The following is a 20,037-nucleotide window of genomic DNA, read 5'->3' on the forward strand; positions in this document are numbered from 1 at the left end:
TATATGCATAACAACAAGTGATCACTAATATCAATCAAACGGTAGCGATGATCGATTGAAGGTTCAAAAATGAGAACGGGATGAGATCGGTGAGAAAAATATAATCCAATGGTGGCATAAAATAAAAGGTTATGCTGGAGAGCAGCGGCAGCACAACACGCCAGCGTACACTCAAACCTATTGATATAAATAAAACCCAATTTGTTCATCGCATAGGCTACAATTTTAGTGATCATTGAAAGTGGAGTGGAACGGAGGGAAAGAGTCACCAGCTTCTGATTAGTCAACGGTATAAATAAATTCTGCTACCCTAGGTGTGCATTATTTTCTGTGAACTTTCTGTGTTATGAAGCCTTTAGTCCAGTTTCTAACATTCTTTTTCACCTTACAAGATTTAAAAAATAGGAAAGTAGAGCTATTAACTCATTCATTGCCAGACGTGCAAAATGTGTCCACTCGAGTGTCAGGGGTTTTTCACTCAAATTGCAGAGCCCACAGAATATTGACTTTTAGGACTACATAAACATTCAACACAGTGTTAGAAATGTTAGACTCTCTTTCGTCAGAAAATAAATTCTAGCTGGTTCTTGGTTCTGGGAATATCGGCTGTTAAAATCAGGCAGTTTCAGGCCAAATGCCCGATTCTTCCCCAAAAAGCAGAGAAAATGAGCTTTTTCTGCAAAGAAGCAAATTCAAGCAGAAAGGTGATCAAGGACCATTTTTTAAACTTTGAGTGGCACCTCAAACAGCTGGACAGTTTCCTTCTATGAAACAACAAAATAAAAAATACGCCTGATGACATAACTACATTTATTTAGATTTATAACATCAGATTCAGAACCACAAACACAGAACAAAAACAATCTATTTATAGAAGTGTGCATATGTTTGAAGTATTTACAGGTGGTGCATAGGCTATATTGGATTGGATTGGATTGGATGTACCTTTATTCTTCTCGGAGTGGAGAAATTTACATTTCACTGCAGCAAAGTTATGAAAGGAAGAGGAAAGTGCGTGCTTGTGTGTGTTTGTATGTGCCCACCCTCAATCTCCCCTCCCTGGGACGAGCAGCATCATCATCGTAGATGATGGACAGCTACAAATCATATATATACGGTATTTTCCGCACTATAAAGCACACCTAAAAGCCTTCAATTTTATTAAAAAGCTGACCATGCGCCTTATAATCCGGTGCGCCGCATATATGGATCAACATTGAGCCGCAACAGGTCTCGCAACTACGGTAAGCAGCCGCGATTCCATTTTACCCCGTAGAAGAAGTTGTGTGCGGTGCATGCTGGGGATATATAAAACGACGTCAACAAAGCATTCAAAGCTAGACTGCGAACTGAGTGGGAGCGGTGGATGCAGAAGACGGGAGACAGCGCCGAACGACATGCACCACTATCTGACAGTAGATTGTAAATGCCTGGGCTGATAGGAATGCATGAATTGTCACTGAAGTGCCAGACCACAACAGCGACACTGTCTCCATGAATGACGACTTGGATGAGACGGAGTCGGGCGTGTTGGGTGCCGCATTCGCCCAGCTGTTCAATTCGGACACGGAAGAAGAATTTCAGGGATTTGTAGATGACGAATGAACTGATGAAGTGAGCTTTACGTGTTTCCTTTGTGTGTTTACAGTTCAACAAAGTTGGTCATATGGACATTAACGCGTGAACAACAGTTATTATGCTATCGCTTTAGAGTTATTATTGTTATTGCTTTGCACTATTAAGTGTCTTAGTATATTGTGACTGCACTTGTGTTTAATTTACCGTAACAGCATCAGAATGTTTTTACGTGTTTACTGAATGGAGGAAAAGTTCCCCTCCACTACGAGCACTAGCTTGCTGTTGGTCTCTGTAAGCTCTCAGTCGTACAGGAGTGGTCCATCAAGGTTTCTTCAGCCGTCATCTGTACTTCTTTGAAGGGGTCAGACGTTTCGCTTCTTATCCAAGAAACTTCGTCAGCAAACTAGAGTCTTACTGGTAGTTTAGGCGCTATATATATATATATATATATATATATATATATATATATATATATATATATATATATATATATATCCCTACTGTCCAGACCTGGCGGTGCCGGACTCTGCTATGATAGGTCCCTGCTCTCAGGTTGGGGGGAGCAGAGGGCTACTCCCTGCATCTGCTCCACTGATAGTTCCTATCGTTCTGACTAACGACTGGCCACCAAACGGGTTTAAGAAGGATTTAGTTGTTTTAGGAAAATCACTTCTTTTACTCCCCTTTCAAACCATCTATGTTCTTTCGCTAACATTTTAACCTCATTGTCGTCAAATGAGTGGTTGCTAGCTTTTAGGTGCATATGTACTGCCGATTGAGGCCCACTAGTACTATCCCTGCGATGTTTATAGTCTTTTTGAGAATTTGTTGAGTCTCCTCAATGTACTGCTCTTTGCAATTTTCATTCTTCCAATGTATTGAATAAACTACATTTGTTTTTCATTTGCCAGCCTATCTTTTGGATGCACTAATTTTTGCCTTAAAGTGTTTATCGGTTTGAAATAAGTAGGAATTTTGTGTTGCCAAAGGACTCTTTGTAATTTTTCAGAAACTCCTGCAATGTAAGGTACTGCTACTCCTCTCCTTTTTGTATCTTGAGAATTTTTGGTTCCATTCCCTATTCTTTCTTTCTGACATTTGTTAAATGACCACTGAGGGTACCCACAGTTAGTGAGTGCTCTCCTGATATGTTTTGACTCCTTTTCTCTGCCTTCGACGCACGTTGGTATTAGTTTAGCCCTATGCTGGAGGGCTCTGATAACTCCTAGTTTGTGTTGTAAAGGGTGGTTAGAATTGAAAAGTAAGTATTGGTCAGTGTGCGTAGCCTTCCTAAAGACTTCTGTTTTTAGCGCTCTGTCCTCTTTTATAATTACTCTACGATCCAAAAAGGCTAGTTGGTTCTCTTTAATGTCCTCACGAGTAAATTTAATGTTGATGTCTCCCGAGTTGAGGTGATCTGTGAAGGATTGAATATCTTGTTTTTTTAATTCTGACAAAAGTATCGTCCACATATCTAAACCAGTGTCTAGGTTTTGTCCCCAGGAGGGATGTGAGGGCCTGTCTCTCCACCTCTTCCATGTACAGATTAGCCACTATGGGTGAAACTGGTGAGCCCATGGCACAACCATGAATTTGTAAAATGTCTCCCTAAATTGAAAATGCATAGTATTAAGGCAGATTTCCAATAATTGGCAGATGTGGTCCGGTTTAAGTTTGGTTCTTTCATGCAGAGAAATGTCCGCCAGCAGTCTCATCCTCACCACTGAGACTGCTGCTGCGGTTGGGACAGATCTAAAGAGAGAAGTCACATCGTAAGATGCCAATGTTTCCTCAGGTTTCAATATGAGAACCCATCTTAGCTCCGTTGGTTGGTAACACAGAATATCACGTAGAGAACACCACAGGGTTTGTAGAGAGGATCAAAGACCTCATATCTGACAGTTGCCAAGCCAAGGATGGAACTGAGCAGAGTGAGATGGAACCAGTGGTGAAGCCCAAGACTCAGACAGTGAGTACAAGCAGAGCTCAACTTGATGAGGAATTGGTGAAAGAAATCAGACATGTCATGCAATATTCTCAACATAGAGAGGGGATGTTGATTGAACAGATCAACCAATGAAGAGATCAGATGCGCCACGACAAGCAAGACTGGACATTTGATAGTCGATCGAGTCAACATTATCCTCCTCTAAAACCGCAGCCCCAAAACACTGACCCTCGAACATCCAGGCCAACAAACCTTCCTCCGGCACAAGAAACTTCCATGTTGGGTTACCTAACATATGCCCAACCTCCATAGTGTCCTCATCCAAGTCAAGCTGCAATTCCCATGGTTTCTAAACCCAGAATGCCAGAAAGAAACAGAAGATGCAGAACATCAGAAGATGGAAGAGGATCTCCAGCGAGAATAACAGCAATAATTTCTCAGGGAGAGATTGGCACCCTGGACAGAAGGTGTTAATATCGTTACCTACAGGACCAAGTAAGCTACTGGCAAAGTGGCAGGGCCCATACACTGTGACAAGTAGAATACATCACATATGATATTCTCTGCCCTGACAAACAAAAAAAATGTTATTGCTGATTATTTGACAAGAATGTCTGAATTTAAAACAGATTCTTATCTTAAAGACAGTGTATTGTCGGCGTTCAAATACCTGACATGTTTCGGCATCTACTTCCGCCTTCATCAGAGTGTCATGGGTGTTGTTGTGACGCGCCATTTTCAGCTGGTGTTGCTATGGGGGCGTGACCTACCTGTCAGATCTGACAGGCAAGTCAGTAGACGCCGAAACATGTCAGGTATTTGAACACAGACAATACACTGTCTTTAAGATAAGAATCTGTTTTAAATTAGATATCAAGTAGACAGGATGAACTTAATACAACTAAGAATGTCTGAACTCTGAGGTGACGGTGTGAATTATGTCATGATGCCAAAAGTAATGTTGAATAATTTGGTGTTTTCTGGATTTTGGATGGGAGAAAAGGTGCACATTTCTCCCCATCCAAAACAGTAGAGACGGGCGACCACTAATTGTCTCTGAGAAGGTGATTGCAACCACCTGGGAATGGCCAATTGCCGCTGGGACCTGATTGGCCAGAAGCTCAGGTGAACCACCTTTAAAACCAGACTGAGGAAGTCACTTCGGGGAGGAAGAAGAAGGAGAAAGGACAGCCTGGACAGCAGTGTTACCTGTGGTCGGCCGAAAACCGACATACATTGAGACTTCAAATAAAGTGAACTTTTAGCATTTTTTTCCACCTGCTTGCTGTCTCGCCGCATAACAGCGGTTTTCAAAACTCTCAAGAACACTACTGTCACAGGTTACGTTTTTTTGCGGATGAGCAGCAGCAGCCAGACGCGCCAGCGTTCACTCAACCCGGAAGTATTCGGTAGAACAGATATGGGCAAACTACGGCGCACGAGCCACAAACGTTAGGCTTTTTAATCCGGCCCACCGAACTTGTCCAAATTATGGTAAAAACGCATGTCTAAAACGTGTCTAAAACGCATGACAAAAATTAGCGGACACCAAGGCAGACAATTCTGAAAAGTTGCCTGCCGGGCCATAAAGTTTCCTGCTTCATTTTTCACAACTCGAAACACCATAAAACGATGACTAATCGCCAAAAAAGAAACATTGTTGCAAAGTATAAAGGATTTTTATAATTAAGGATGTACCTGCCACAATTGCTCTGTTGCTTAATTTACGGTAAATATCCCTTGCTGAAGATTATGCTGCAGTTTACGTTTGCCCAGTCACTGGTGCGCAATGCAATCTTTGTGTTGCGTTGTCTGCCAAATGCCACTAAGCGTCTTTCAAAACTCTCAAGTACACTTTACAGTCACGAGATAATGTACGTTTACGTTTTGTAGCCTCATAAATTTTGTGAGCTTCTTTTGAATTTTCTGAGATTGAGGTTCTGTGGACCTACTTTGGAAAATGATATGCAAATGCTCGACTTTATAACGCTCGGGAAAGTCAGAGGCGCGAAGCAGGCTTCTTATTGGCTGCCGTGCCGAGTATGCAAATTTCAGCTGTAGGTAGGATGTGTCTTAGCCATCTCAACCGTCTAAGAAATCCAGGATATAACTTATTGGTGCATTAAAGGAAGTACTTGCAGGCGTTGCCTGAGCAAAAGGGAAAAAATGGATGATTCTTTGAAGAGCAGACAAAAGGAAATTCACATGTGCCTGTAGCTGATGACAATTGATGACTCTGCTTTCTCATTACCGGCATGTACTCGTTCGAAGTTACCATGACAACCAAAATACACAAACCATACCACACTGCTCAAACAGTAAAGAACACATCTCCAAATGGCATAACACCGTTACTTAGACAATACGGAAACACCGTTAGCAACACACGCATCTTTAATAGCTTCCTTGTGGTAGCAATGGTTGACTTAGCATACTGGTACTGGGACGCTAAGTCACACAAATGCACACCTTGTTCGTCTTTCTCGATCTCCTGCTTCTGCTCGACCGCAATTTTCTTTTGTGCCCTCTTCGGGTTAACACTAGCCTGTGGTGGGGTCTTTTTTGCCCCCCCCCCCCCCCCCCAAAAAAAAAAAAAACCAACAACAACAACAAAAGTACTACACTCGATAACAAACCACGTTTGCACTGAATGCACACAAAGAAAGTGGATGTGGAAAACTAGTCCGCCAGCTACTGTGGCGCAGTTCGACCGTGTGGTTTGGTGTTCTTCCACCAAAAACTCGTCCGCCAGCCATTGTGGCGCTCCGTGTGTTTCCCGAAAACTAGTTTGTATGCCAAGATTATACGCTCAAATTTAACAAATGTAAGGCGAAAAGTTCGGAAACTAAAGCTTTTGTAAACTGAGGTATCACTGTATTCTGTGGGTCCTGGAATTTGACTGAAAATGACAAAAGCCCTGGCACTTTTGCACGTTTGGCAGTGAATGAGTTATTAGTTTTTTCCTTCTGTTTTGTTCATGGCCTCAAGTTTCATTTTGTTTCCCCCTTGTGTAGGTTCTGGGAGGCCAGCAAAAGGCTGTGGATGGCTCCTTACAACACGTTGTTCATGAGGTACATCATATTAGCTGCACAAATTGTTACACCATTTGTCATGTACATTAAATGGAATATATATAAACAATATAAAGGGATTTATAATACATTTAATTTTGAAACCGCTTTTCATTATTATATAACCAATATACATGGCTTTATTTATTTTTATTTTTGAAATCTCTTTTCACTATACTCACTTTACAAATGCTTAAAAAAAACAATAAAGATGTACACTTAAAACCAATGATTTCCAAAAAAAGCACATCTAGATGAACAAAACTATGCAAAATGGGTAAAAGGTATTGATAGAACTATTTTAAATGCACATCCTTAAAGGACAACCGACGTCACTTTTTTGTTTTTTAACTGACACCAGAAAAACGTACCCAAAACACGCAGTATGATATTTTTAGTGAAATGCAAAACACCAATAAAAATGACTTAAAGTGTCCAAAGTCTGCAAAAAATTGAGCAAAAATTGGGCATTTTCAGAAAGTCCCGCCCCCAGTTCGTTACGTCACACCAAGACTAGTGCTAGTCCTTATATGGCGCTTTGACGCCCTCCTCTGGCCTCCTAGCAGGTTTTGGGTGCAACACGAGGTCCCCAGACCAAACAAGTACAGCAAAATACATTGACATGATGGAAGGACCGCTACAATGCGTCTTTTTACGGTAAAGGGCTGTCCTTTAGTGACATCACGTACGGACTCGTCACCAACTCAAAAACAAGACTTCCTGAATATTCAGCGTCTTAAAACGTAAAATATATCTGTATGCGGTGGAATCTTTGTAAAATACGCTCAGTAGAAGTCATTTGACGCCATTTTACAAATTATGGACAACTTGTCCGGAGACGTCGGTTGTCCTTTAAATATCCAATGTTTCTTATTTTCTACTCATTTGTATTTGTCGAAGTTTAGTCTTAGTTGTTACTCCACATATATGTGTGCGTGCGTGCGTGTGGGCGGGCATGTGATTTACCTTATAACCTTACGTACTTGTAGAGTGTACCGTCACACAACCATTGTTATTTCAGTCTAATACCATATTTCACCCTTCTACCTCGTAGCTAATAAGCCCCTTTTGAAATCATGTCATTCCCGCCCTCTGTATAAATAACATCTCGGGTGGGGGGAGAGCAGAACCTACTCCCTAAATTGCCTGCCTACTTCGACCTCACAATGTCTCTGCTGAGCAAGATTAAAATAATCTTTTTGTTCATCACTTTGATTCCTGCTGATTTTACTACCATCTTCTAACACAGTGAAGAGCCATGAACCTGAGAAAAAGATCCATCAGATATTAAGAGGAGTAAAAAGCATTGCAGAACAGGTGAATTTTAAGAGATAATTTGAAAATTGGAGGTCAGTACAGTTGCGGATGTGTTGTGGTTGAGCGTTCCAGAGGGTGGGGATGGCGACAGAGAAAGCTCTGTCCCCCCAAGTTTTGAGCTTGGTCACAGGTATTTATGTCTGAAGAGCGGGGGTCTCGTGAAGGAGTGTATTGGTGACAAAGGTCGGGAGGTAGAAGGCAGCCTGATTGTGAAAGGCTTTATAGGTGATTAGGAGGAGTTGAAGTTGATGAGTAGTAGCTAAAGAGAGGTAAGATCGGGCCCACAAAAATGCAGCCCGACCCTACCCGAGCCAGACTAATTAACTTGATTTGCAGGCCCGAGCCTGATGCAAACCTACAATGCCCCGCCATTTGTGAGGACTCGAGAGGATTTATAATAACAAATGAAAGTCTTTGTAATGTGCAGGTTACATGATCCAACTATCGTCTATCATTGAGTGGGTTTTTTTAAGAGTTGATGGAAAATTTAAGGTCTTCCGTCATTTTGACGGGTTGTGTCATAAATCACAGCAGCAACTGTACGTCCTTAAGATACGCAGCACTTTAAGAGAGAGGCAAGAACTCGGTGTGCTCTGGCTACACGCTCCTGTTTAGTAGTTAAATAACAATTACCTTCGTGCTTTTTAAAAAATTATTCATTTTATAAGTCTTCCTTAATTTAGTATCCATGCATCGTTTGAGTGTACATTTTTATAAACACAAAAAAAAAAAAGTCAGAGACAGCACCCGGGAGTAGACATAGGCAGAGTCCAACAGACTGGACTACCGGCAGCCCCCTGCAACCGTACTCACCTGAAGGTCGTTTTGAATCCTCACTCATGCCACTGGAATACAGAGGGATGAACAAACCCACAGATTCCTGGACAATTGGTCTACAAAATCCCAGAAAATTTTGATTTTGTAATTACAAACCAGTAATTACCTGGAGGTTTCTTTGAAATTATGTGAGTTGACTACCGCACCTGTGGTCACACAAATTAACTATTACTTTGGATTCTATGATGGGAGATGGTGGGATGCGATTAATAGCCTCCCATCCCATCTCTTGTTCTCCCCACCCCGTTGACCTTTGCACCATGCTGCATAATGGAAAACTAACAGTCTCCCACTTCGGTTTTAAATGATTTTACAGTGACCGTCAAATTGTTCTATATACATTAAAGTCTCGTTATATCAATATTCTCGGGAGTCGGAAAAAATTTCGATATAACCGGACTATCGATATATCCGATCCTGCGGCATGTAAATTTTCTCCTTGCGTTCATAGAAATAGTATCGTAATAAGCAGTACTATCGATATAACCGATATCAATATAACGAGACTTTACTGTATTAAGGTGGGTTGTATAATTTGTGGATTAAAGGACAACCGACACCATTTTTTTTGTTTCCTAACTGACATCAGAAAAATGTTTTATCGCATCTAAAATACCCAAAACACACAGGCTGATATTTTTAGTCAAATGCAAAACACCAATAAAAATGTCTTATGCCAAAAACTGCCACAAATCAGCGAGAAACTGAGAGTTTTCAGAAAGTCCTGCGCCCAGTTCGTGACGTCACGCCAAGTCGTCTTGCCTTGCTCAAGAAACAAAACAATGGGCTCACGGAGTTCAGATTCTTTCTTGTTACTCATCCGGTTATAAATCTGATTCAAATAGTTCTGAAGGGGAAAGCATTAATGTTTGTAATCGATTAAAGGAGTCCACCCATATCAATTGGAGCCGTCAATGACAGCAATGTCGTGTCCCAGAAAATGCAAAAGATGGTGCCCAAGCTCCGTTGGAAATGGGCTGATTTGTCTGCTGGGAATTTGTGTCTCCGAATATCAAATAGTCTTGGTGCAACACACAACGATTCACCATTGCGTTATTTATGTTTTCCTTCTAATTTCGCCATCAACACGGATCAACACGAAGTTTTCAGACCAAACAAAGTACCGCAAAATGCATTGTGTGTCGCTTTCTCGGTCAGGGGCGTTCCAAATGTGACGTTACGTAGGGGATCGTCATCAACTCGAAAACAAGACTTCCTGAATATTCTGCGCAAGTCTTAAAACTTAAAATATTGCTATATGCGGTAGAATCTTTGTAAAATACGCTCACTAGAAGTCATTTGAGGTGATTTTACAAATTATGGACACAACTTGTTCAGAGGCGTCGGTTGTCCTTTAAGTTAGACCATGACAGCTGCAAATGGTATGTTTACATTCTTGATATATGGCTGGTGCTTGCTTTTGTAAGATACATGAATGCATTTCTGGTTTCAAATGTGGACGTTGTAAATATCTTCACAGACAACCAAAGAGATGATAGCTCGTTCCTTTGCCACCGTCGTCACACATCCCTTTCATGGTATGGAAATATTGATGTCAATTTTGAGTTTATTTAACGTTAAAGGCGAACTCAAGGCATTTTTGGGCAATAATATATACATTCCAAATGCCCCTGCTAGTCTCAAATCAGTATTCGTATTAACATTACGTGGACTAATAATGAAGCACAACCATCTCAAGGCATTGCCATTTTCTACTTTTGCTCCTCCGTCGTCGACTGAAATTGATGTCAAAGTGCCTTTGGCTCGCATGGCAAACGTTGCTGCTTACCTGTTTTAAGGGTACGCGACACTGGGAGCACTTTGACATAAATTTTAGTGATAGCAAAGTGGGTACAGTACAGTACAGTACTATGATATTGATGAAAGTGGATGGCTAAATCTGCTGAATTCCTTTTGTGTGAATACAAGATCAATCAAAGTGCAGTGTTTACAGCCAATGCATGACATGAGGAGCAGAAGGTGGACCCACAGGACAGGACTGTGTTCAAGTTGTTGAGGGTGGGGGAAAAAAACGGTCACTCACAGCCTGAAACAGACATTGATTGTTTAGCGTAAGTGGGTTTGCTCCGTTTGGAGTTGGGCAAGCTAAGTAACGGTGAGGAGAGAAGAAGTGAAATTAGAGGAGCGTGTGAGAGTTCTCGGCCCAATGAATGGACATTTTACATTGCAAAATAGACCTGACAGTACCTTTGTTAAAAATTGTGCCTAATTTGGAAGAATGGAGTTTGCTTACCACTGCAGCAGCTCAAATTTAGCCTCCTACATCAAAGCAAAGCACCAAGTCGCGAGTGTAGCCATGGCTGACGTTAGCCGCGAAGGTATTTGCAATGGAGGGAATTATAGTGAAGCTCTTTGCCAAACTAAAGTCAAGGAGGACACCCAGCATACAAGGGATGAAATCAGCATAGCTGTTGTGTCCTTTGTAGCGATACTGGAAGTGATTGATGTTTTTTGTCAACACTTTATTTTGTAATGGTGAACAGTGTTATTTCTGAGCTGCTAAATCAACATGGGAGAATACTTGACATTCTGCCGAGGTGTGAAAAATGCTTACACGCGGAAAGCCAACAGGCCACAAACCCATTAGAAATGGAGAGGACCAAAGGAATTTAAGGGATAATTGCAGAGACGTTGTTCTTGATTGTCTTGATTTCACCTTTAACTACACTTTGTGGTAATAATCAAGATATAATTTGTTTGAACAAGTTCATTGGATTCAAGAAAGTTGTTTTCCATTCCATTTGTCAGATTCATTTTCTCTTGCCTGTCTTTCAGTGATTACATTGCGATGTATGGTGCAGTTTATTGGACGAGAAACTAAATACAGGTAACATTTCTTAATTTTCTTCACTATTTTGAGAAAATATACAATCTTGAGTGTTTTCTAAATAATCTATCTGTTTTCAGTGGCATCTTTGATTCAATTATCACCATCTACAGAGAGGAAGGAATGCTGGGTTTCTTCGCGTACGGTTATTATTTTCATTCTTTATGCAGAGGCACATAACCCGTCAGCTTTCATGTTGAGTGATATATTCAAGTATGAGATCCTCATAAATGGCTTGTGGATATACTGAAGCAGAGGGAAATCCATTGCATCCAAAAAGCAGCTGTATATAGAATCATAGAGTTGACCTAGAACCCGATGGAAAGAGCAGTACCTTCCATACGGCAAACCTTTGAACCATCAATCAGACCTACGTGGTAGCCCTCCTTAGTCAAAAGCACATTTGCCCGCAGTTTTCCCCAATAGCACTTCAAATGCTCTGTGACCAAAAGATGCTCTGGTCAAATGAGACAAACATTAAACTCTGACGGAAACCCGGATGTTAGGTTGCATGCATCATCAAATTAAGACTATATCTACTGTGAACTATGATGGGTGTAGCATTATCTTATGGGTATATTTGTCTGTGGCAGGAATTGCGATTTGAGTTATAATCGAGTGAAAATGCACACATTGTACTGGAGGACAACCTGTTCCGCAGTGCTCTTGACCTTATGCAGTGAGACCTCGGTTTACAAACCCCTTGGCTTACAAACTTTTCGGTTTACGAACGTTACATTGATGAAAATTTTACCTTAGCAGACAAACTATTTTTCGCGATACACACGGAGCTGCCACAAAGAGTGTTGTGTCGTTCGCGAACGAGCCCGTTCTCCTGACAAAAAAATGGTGGCCACCGTGTTTGCCCTCTATTCCCCAGCTCCAGCCTTCGGTTAAAGCCACGTGATTGGTCAAGAACGCAGCATGGGGGATTGGACAGACAGAGAGAGAGTGAGGCCGTTCTCAAAAAAACAAAATGGCATCTTCGGTTGAAGCCACGTGATTGGTCAAGAACCCAGCAGTGGGGGGGGGGGGGTTGTTAAACATTAAAGAGACAGGGAGAGAGTGAAAACACACACACACACGAAGGGGAGATGACAGAGCTTGAAACAAAAAAACAAAAGTGTGAGAGTGTGAGAATAGTGTGAAAATGGATAGAAAACAGTTCTGACAGACATCAGACATCTGTCCCAACCCCAGCAGCAGTCTCAGTGGTGAGGACGAGACTGCTGGCGGATGTTTCTCTGCATGAAAGAACCCAACTTAAAGTGGATCACATCTGCCAATTATTGTAAATCTGCCTTAATACTACGTATTTTCAATTTCGGGAGAAATTTTATGAACAAATTCATGGTTGTGCTATGGGCTCACCAGTTTCACCCATAGTGGCTAATCTGTACATGGAAGAGATGGAGAAACAGGCCCTCACATCCTTCCCGGGGACAAAACCTAGACACTGGTTTAGATATGTGGACGATACTTTTGTCATAATTAAAAAACAAGAAATTCAATCCTTCACAGCTATGGCGACCCCGTCAAGGGAAAAGCCGTAAGGAAAAGAAGAAGAAGACAGATCACCTAAACTTGGTGGACACCAATATTAAATTTACTCGTGAGGACATTAAAGAGAACCAACTAGCCTTCTTGGATTGTAAAGTAATTATAAAAGAGGACAGAACGCTAAAAAAGTCTTTAGGAAGGCTACGCACACTGACCAATACTTACTTTTTGACTCTAACCACCCTTTACAACACAAACTAGGAGTTATCAGAGCCCTCCAGCATAGGGCTAAACTAATACCAACTAGCATTGAAGGTAGAGAAAAGGAGTCAAAACATATCAGGAGAGCACTCACTAACTGTGGGTACCCTCAGTGGTCATTCAACAGATGTCAGAAAGAAAGAATAGGGAATGAAACCAAAAATTCTCAAGATACAAAAAGGAGAGGAGTAGCAGTACCTTACATTGCAGGAGTTTCTGAAAAACTACAAAGAGTCCTTTGGCAACACAAAATTCCTACTTATTTCAAACCGATAAACACGTTAAGGCAAAAATTAATGCATCCAAAAGATAGGCTACCAAATGAAAAACAAAGTAATGTAGTTTATTCAATACATTGTAAGAATGAAAATTGTAAAGAGAAGTACATTGGGGAGACTCAACAAATTTTCAAAAAGAGACTTTATCAACATCGCAGGGATAATACAAATGGGCCTCAATCGGCAGTACATTTGCACCTAAAACCTAGCCACCACTCATTTGACGACAATGAGGTTAAAATCTTAGCGAAAGAACATAGTGCTTTGAAAGGGGGGTAAAAGAAGCGATTCTTATAAAACAACAAAATCCTTCATTAAACCGGTCTGGTGGGGTGAGGTGCAATTTGGATCGTTCATACAATAGCCTGCTTAGGCAAAACAGGTTAGGCAACTTTCGCAATGCTGATGAGGTCATACCGGCGGGAGTGGGGCAAATAGGCTAGTCGTTAGTCAGGAATGTAGGAACAATCATGGGGGCCACAGGGAGTGGTCCTCTGCTCCCCCCAACCTGAGAGTAGGGACCTATCATAGCTGTGTCCGGCGCCGCCATGTCTGGACATTAGGGATATATAAATAGGGCCGATACGACCAGTCAGACTTTAGTTCGCTGACGAAGCCTCTTGGATAGGAGGCGAAACGTCCGAAACCTTCAAATTTGTACAGATGACGGCTGAAGAAACCTTCTCATCGATGGACCACTCCTGTACGACTGAGAGCTTACACAGACGTATAGAAAACAGTTGTTCGGATATCACAATTCGTTTCCACATGGTTGAAATTGGTGTCAAACAACTGTATAAGAACACTACAGGAAGACACGGAAGCTGGTCACGGGACGAAGTCACCTTAAACTGCTTTTGTGTCGATATAAGCATAGCAAAATGGCCGGCGGGATGAAAAAGAGCACCGTAGCCACTGGATTATCATAACAACCATGTATCATACTAAACAGAACTAATTGTACATAAAAAATACTAGAAGTTTGCCGGGAAATGAAAGTAGTATCATAATAAGCAGTATTATCAATATAACGAGACTTTACTGTACATGTCATTACCTCAAATTGTACAAAAAAAGCATACAATATTTTCTGGAATATAAAGGCGCTCCCGAGTGTAAGGCACCACCTCGATGAAGAGACTGCATTATAAGGCTCATAGAAAAGAAGCTACAGTCGTGGCGATGGTTGTGCCAATTGATCAGGGGTGGACAAACATTTTGTCTCGGTCACTGATAGGACTATTTTATATATGCACATTCTAAAACATTCTATGTTTATTATAAACCACTCATTTATGTGTCTAAGTTTAGTCTATGTTGTATGTATGTATGTATGTGTGTATATATATATATATGTATGTATATATGTGTGTATATATGTGTGTGTATATATATGTATGTGTATATATATATGTATGTATATATATGTGTGTGTGTAGTTTGCCTTATAACTTCATGTATTTGTAGTGCATACACTCATATCTTGTTTCAGTCTAATGTTCCACGCCTTAAGTCAATGCCGATTGGCTCCCTTTGAAATGAGGTCATTCCCGCTAAGGTATAAATAACATCTGTTGGGGGAACAGCCTCCCCCTTTTTCTTCACTGGTCCTTTTGTCTCTCTCTTGCTCGGTGCTCTAGCTGAATAATAAATCTTATTTTTTGTATATCACCTTACTTCCTGCTGATTGAATATTTTGACAACACAAATGGAGAGCTGAACCAGGAAGAACAACATTTAACGCAGCAGTCACCACATTGATTTCTGAAATTAGACTGACGGGCCGGGTCAGCACAAGATACAGTATAGATACAAATCTGCATATGTTGACAGTAAGTACATGTTTCTATTGAAGTATAAACATTTAGCCCGTGGCTTGTAGTTTCCCAATTCTGCACTGAATGGAGCTATGCTAGGGGATGCAATGTAATCGATTATATTAGATGGTTATTAGTCTCACGGTGGACAAATTCACAATACAGTAATGGCTTTATCGAGAGCTTTTGTAACTGTTGTGGCTGTACCAAAGTGCTTTACTAAAATACTATGCCCAAGAAGTCCGAGTATTGAACCATACATATATAAAACACATCCGATTACCAGGCGCACTGTCAGCTTTTGGAAAAATGGAAATGGAATGCTTTTTGGTGCTCCTTATAGTGGTTAAAATGTGGTTTCTTCACTTACAGTGCCCTACAAAAGTATCGGAATGGCAACTTTTGACTCATTCATCTTTTGACCAAAAACACGGATACCTTTGATATACCATTAAAAATAAAGACTTGACCGATCAAGAACTGTAATGGCACTGTATATCCAAATCGCATGCATGTACGCCTAAAAACTGAAATACTTCTACTTTTTCCTCATAGTGGAATGATCCCACGTCTCCTTGGAGATGTCTTTGCACTGTGGATTTGTAACCTGCTGGCTCATTTCATCAACACCTATGCGATTGATGACTCGGTATACATTAGCTCTTGTTTTTTTTTTTTTTCTCGCTAGTTTGTGTGGTGTTTGTCACAAAAAGAAAATGGTATTTTCCTGTTGCTGATTTTTTTTATCATTCTTGCGTTATGATTCTAAGTTTATTTTTCTGTCTTAAGATGAGCCACACAGGAGAAATCAAGAATTGCTCTCAAGCTCTTACAGGGGTAAGCCTTACGTATAACTATATATTTATCCAAACCATCAGCTGTATGAAAAAAATACCAAATATTGCTTTTTGATTCTTTATATCCAGTTCTTTGCCAGCATGCTCACATACCCTTTTGTTTTGGTGTCAAACCTCATGGCTGTCAATAACTGCGGGTGAGTTAGCCTTTTTTTAAAGATGAATCTTGCATTCTTTGCATGCATTGTTGTTATCATTCACAATTTTCACCATCCTCCCAGGCTCACCGGAGGCCTTCCGCCCTATGCATCAGTATATCCGACATGGGTGCACTGCTGGAAACATCTAAGCAGAGAGGTCAGCTCTTTTCTTGTCTCTAAACCCATTTTATTGATGGTGGTTGAGCATTTTAGAATTCTAGCTGACCCCTATCCTCCAAGTTGTACGCCGTACTTCCTCGTACCTGTTAGGTTCTGATTATCTTGAAAGGATCACTTATTGATGGAAAAATCGAGCAGGATTCCAAAGTAAGAGGCAAAAAGTTTTTTTTAATCTTTGGGATGGCACAAAATGGAACTGGCCTGCACCGATGTTCGGGGTGAGAGAGAGCTGACGCAGTTTGGGAGAGCTTTTATTAAGACCGGCGGATGTGCTATAGTGTAGACCAGATGTACAAACAGAGGTTTAAGAAAATACGTTTACAGTGTGTTCATTCAGCAAATTCCCTTACCATATCTCGCCTGGTGAACAAATTTAACATAGGTACAAGTAACTAAAAAATAAAATAAAATCACAAAATAAAAAAACATGTACAATCAGAATGTAAACACAATGTCTAAGCCCAGGGTGTGACACAGATGAGCAGGTTCGCATGTTACCGGGAAAAAGGTGTGTGTGTGCGATTCGTCATTGTGGCTCCAGTGATTCTTTGACGTGCTCTGGGAATCTCTTCAATCGGTGTCCTGGCAAAGATGCCTAGCAGCTCAGTGAATGGTCCAACTCTCATCGGTGTGACTCATGTCCTTCACTCGAACATCCTCTCCAGGCTATTGCCTCTCAGAGTAAAGGAGACTTGCAGCAGGTCACATGTTTGATAGATCCAACTTTTTGATTGAAGAGCAATCACTTGTTTCAATGCAAAAATCAAGCAGGAACCAAATTAGAATACAAAAAGATTATTTAATCTTCTGGACAGTGTAAAAATATGTGACTCCATTGAGGGAGAGAGGCGAGAGAGAGATCACCCCTCCCTTACCTGAGGTAGTCATACAGCGGGAATGACATCATTTCAAAAGAGCCTATCAGCTACGAGATACAAACGGAGTTCACAATCGGATGAAACTAGAAATGTTTAAAGTAAAATTCACACTAAACTACAGATACCACTACGCTGGTTCACTCCTATCTCATTGGCCGCTCACAGTTTATCCAAATCAACTCCTTCACTTCGCTGTCCTCTACTGTGTCTTCTGGTGTACCCCAAAGGTCTGTCCTGAGGCCCCTTTTATTTATTACTTACCTTCTTCCCCTTGGCAATATTTTCTGCAATTTTGGCATTCACTTTTACTGCTTCACGGATGACACCCAACTCTACCTCTCCAGCAAACACCTCTCGTCCACATTCATCCCTTTCACTTCTCCTCTCAGATATTAAATCCTGGTTTTCCCATAACTTCCTCAAACTCAACAGCGGAAAAACTGAACTTCTTGTCGTACAAAACCCACCTTACACAAAACAAACGGTTTCTCTCTCACCATTGACAGTTCAACCATGTCCCCCTCCCTTCAGGTCAAGAGCCTGCGTGTCATCCTCGAGAGCTCACTGTCTTTCCACTCCCATATAAATAACATTACTCGGTCTGCATATTTCCACCTCTGTAATATCTGTCCTTATCCACAGTCTCGTCACCTCCAGTAACGACTATTGCAACTCACTTCTTTTCGGTGTCAATCAAAAATTTCTCCGTAAACTCCGACTAGTCCAGAATTCCTCAGCCCGGATCATCACCAAAAACCCTCCTTTCACCACATCACCCCCATCTTGCAGCAGCTCCACTGGCTCGGTGTTAAACTATGAATTGAATTCAAAATACTTCTATTTACATTTAAACCCATCCATAACCTTGCCCCCCTATCTCTCTGACCTTCAAATTTCTGTTCCCTCTCGGTCCCTCAGATCCTCATCCTCCCTAAACTTGTGTGCCCTCTGCCTCTCTCACCACAATGGGGTGCAGAGCTTTCAGCTGCTCTGCTCCCACGCTCTGCAACTCACTTCCACCCAACATCCGTAATATTGACACTCTTCCCACTTTCAAATCCTACCTGAAAACCCATTTGTTTAAAAGTGCATTAACGGTTTAGTTTAAGTCAGCTATTTTATTATTTATCATTTATTAATGGTTTTATTTTTCTGTGTATTGTTCTTTTCATTGTAAAGTGTCCTTGGGTGTTCTGAAAGGCGCTCAGATATTAAATGTATTTTTGTTATTATTATTATTATTGAACAGCTATCATGTTCTCCGTTGCTCTCGCAGTTTGTTATAGCCTCAGCCATGCACCTAAATCGGACAAGGGTCCCTAACCAAACAAGCCCCCGACGGACAATCGCATATTGCATATTAACAAATTCTCAAAAAAAAGTCTTAAAACGTAAAGTATAGCTATATGCGGTGGAATCTTTCTAAAATACGCTCAGTAGAAGTCATTTGAAGTGATTTTACAAATTATGGACACAACTTGTCCGGAGGCGTCGGTTCTTTAACAATAGTCAGAGACTCGGTATTACTGAAGATGAAAGTGTATTAAGAGCACTGTCTGGTACTGATTGAAAATGATATTTAAAATCCACGTTTGTTTCAAATTAAAATTGTAATGTGTTTCCAGATTTTCAACCACAGCTAACAATTTCCTATTTTGTTTTTTTAATCCAGGGCAATATGAGCAGAGGAAACAGTTTATTCTTCCGGAAACTTCCAGCAGGAAAGGTGTACTCAACTGATCAGAAGAGATTTTTTTAAAACAAAAGGAGGCAACGGTAGCTGTGCAAATGCAAGTAAAACAAGTCATCTAGGGCACTCTCTGTCCATTATTTTTTTTAATGCACCTGTTCCTCTTGGAAGCATATTGTACGCTCTATAATTTACAAAAAAAATTCCAAGTCACTTTTTTGGATTTGTAAGACTACACTAAATGGAAATTAATGGACCAAAAAACTAAAGGAACAGCGCATATACCCAATATCTTTCTTTTGACACATGATTCCTCAACAATACAGACTTTTTTTAAACACACTTCATATTGCATGTGATGTCTAACATTTTAATGATCAAATGAATTTGCCGTGTGTTTTCCTTATGAGTATTAGTATGGAATAAGATCATCATTCTCCAATCATGTACTGTATATGCGTATGAATCTCCAGATCTTTATATCTGTGACAGCAGTCAAGTGCTTCTATCAGCCGATTCTAACCCCTAATAAAATAACTTTTTGTCCATTTTTGTTTGTAAAATGTGCTTTTAGAATCCCATTTTTGTTTGTATAATGTACCTTAAAGGACAACGACATATTTTTTTTGTTCCCTAACTGACATCAGAAAAACGTTTTACAGCAACTAAAATACCCAAAACACGCAGGCTGATATTTTTAGTTAAATGCAAAGCACCAATAAAAATGACCCCAGTTCGTGACGTCACGCCAAGACGTCTTGCCTTGCTCAAGAATCAAAACAATGGCTTCACATTCGGAGAAGATGCTTCCTTGTTACTCATCCAGTTATGAATATG

The 20,037-nt window shown here is 40.7% G+C and overlaps 1 protein-coding gene across 2 annotated transcripts in view; it reads left to right on the forward strand.

Annotated features, from left to right (window-relative positions):
- The window catches only part of mtch2 (mitochondrial carrier homolog 2), a 51,072-nt gene extending 31,324 nt beyond the window's left edge, over positions 1 to 19,748 (forward strand). Inside the window, exons 5-13 of one of the 2 annotated variants that reach the window (XM_088991749.1) lie at positions 6,541 to 6,597; positions 10,232 to 10,289; positions 11,548 to 11,599; positions 11,680 to 11,739; positions 16,011 to 16,104; positions 16,245 to 16,292; positions 16,382 to 16,449; positions 16,534 to 16,609; positions 19,183 to 19,748. In XM_088991749.1, the coding sequence (XP_088847875.1) occupies positions 6,541 to 6,597; positions 10,232 to 10,289; positions 11,548 to 11,599; positions 11,680 to 11,739; positions 16,011 to 16,104; positions 16,245 to 16,292; positions 16,382 to 16,449; positions 16,534 to 16,609; positions 19,183 to 19,269 (600 nt within the window). In that variant the 3' untranslated portion in view covers positions 19,270 to 19,748. The remainder of the gene's footprint in view (positions 1 to 6,540; positions 6,598 to 10,231; positions 10,290 to 11,547; positions 11,600 to 11,679; positions 11,740 to 16,010; positions 16,105 to 16,244; positions 16,293 to 16,381; positions 16,450 to 16,533; positions 16,610 to 19,182) is intronic. The other variant, XM_088991751.1, reaches the window with a different exon arrangement.
- The last annotated feature ends 289 nt before the right edge of the window (positions 19,749 to 20,037 follow it).

This window comes from Hippocampus bargibanti, linkage group LG03 (genome assembly GCF_051943395.1).
Source record: "Hippocampus bargibanti isolate YZ-2025 linkage group LG03, ASM5194339v1, whole genome shotgun sequence".
Lineage (NCBI taxonomy): Eukaryota > Metazoa > Chordata > Actinopteri > Syngnathiformes > Syngnathidae > Hippocampus > Hippocampus bargibanti.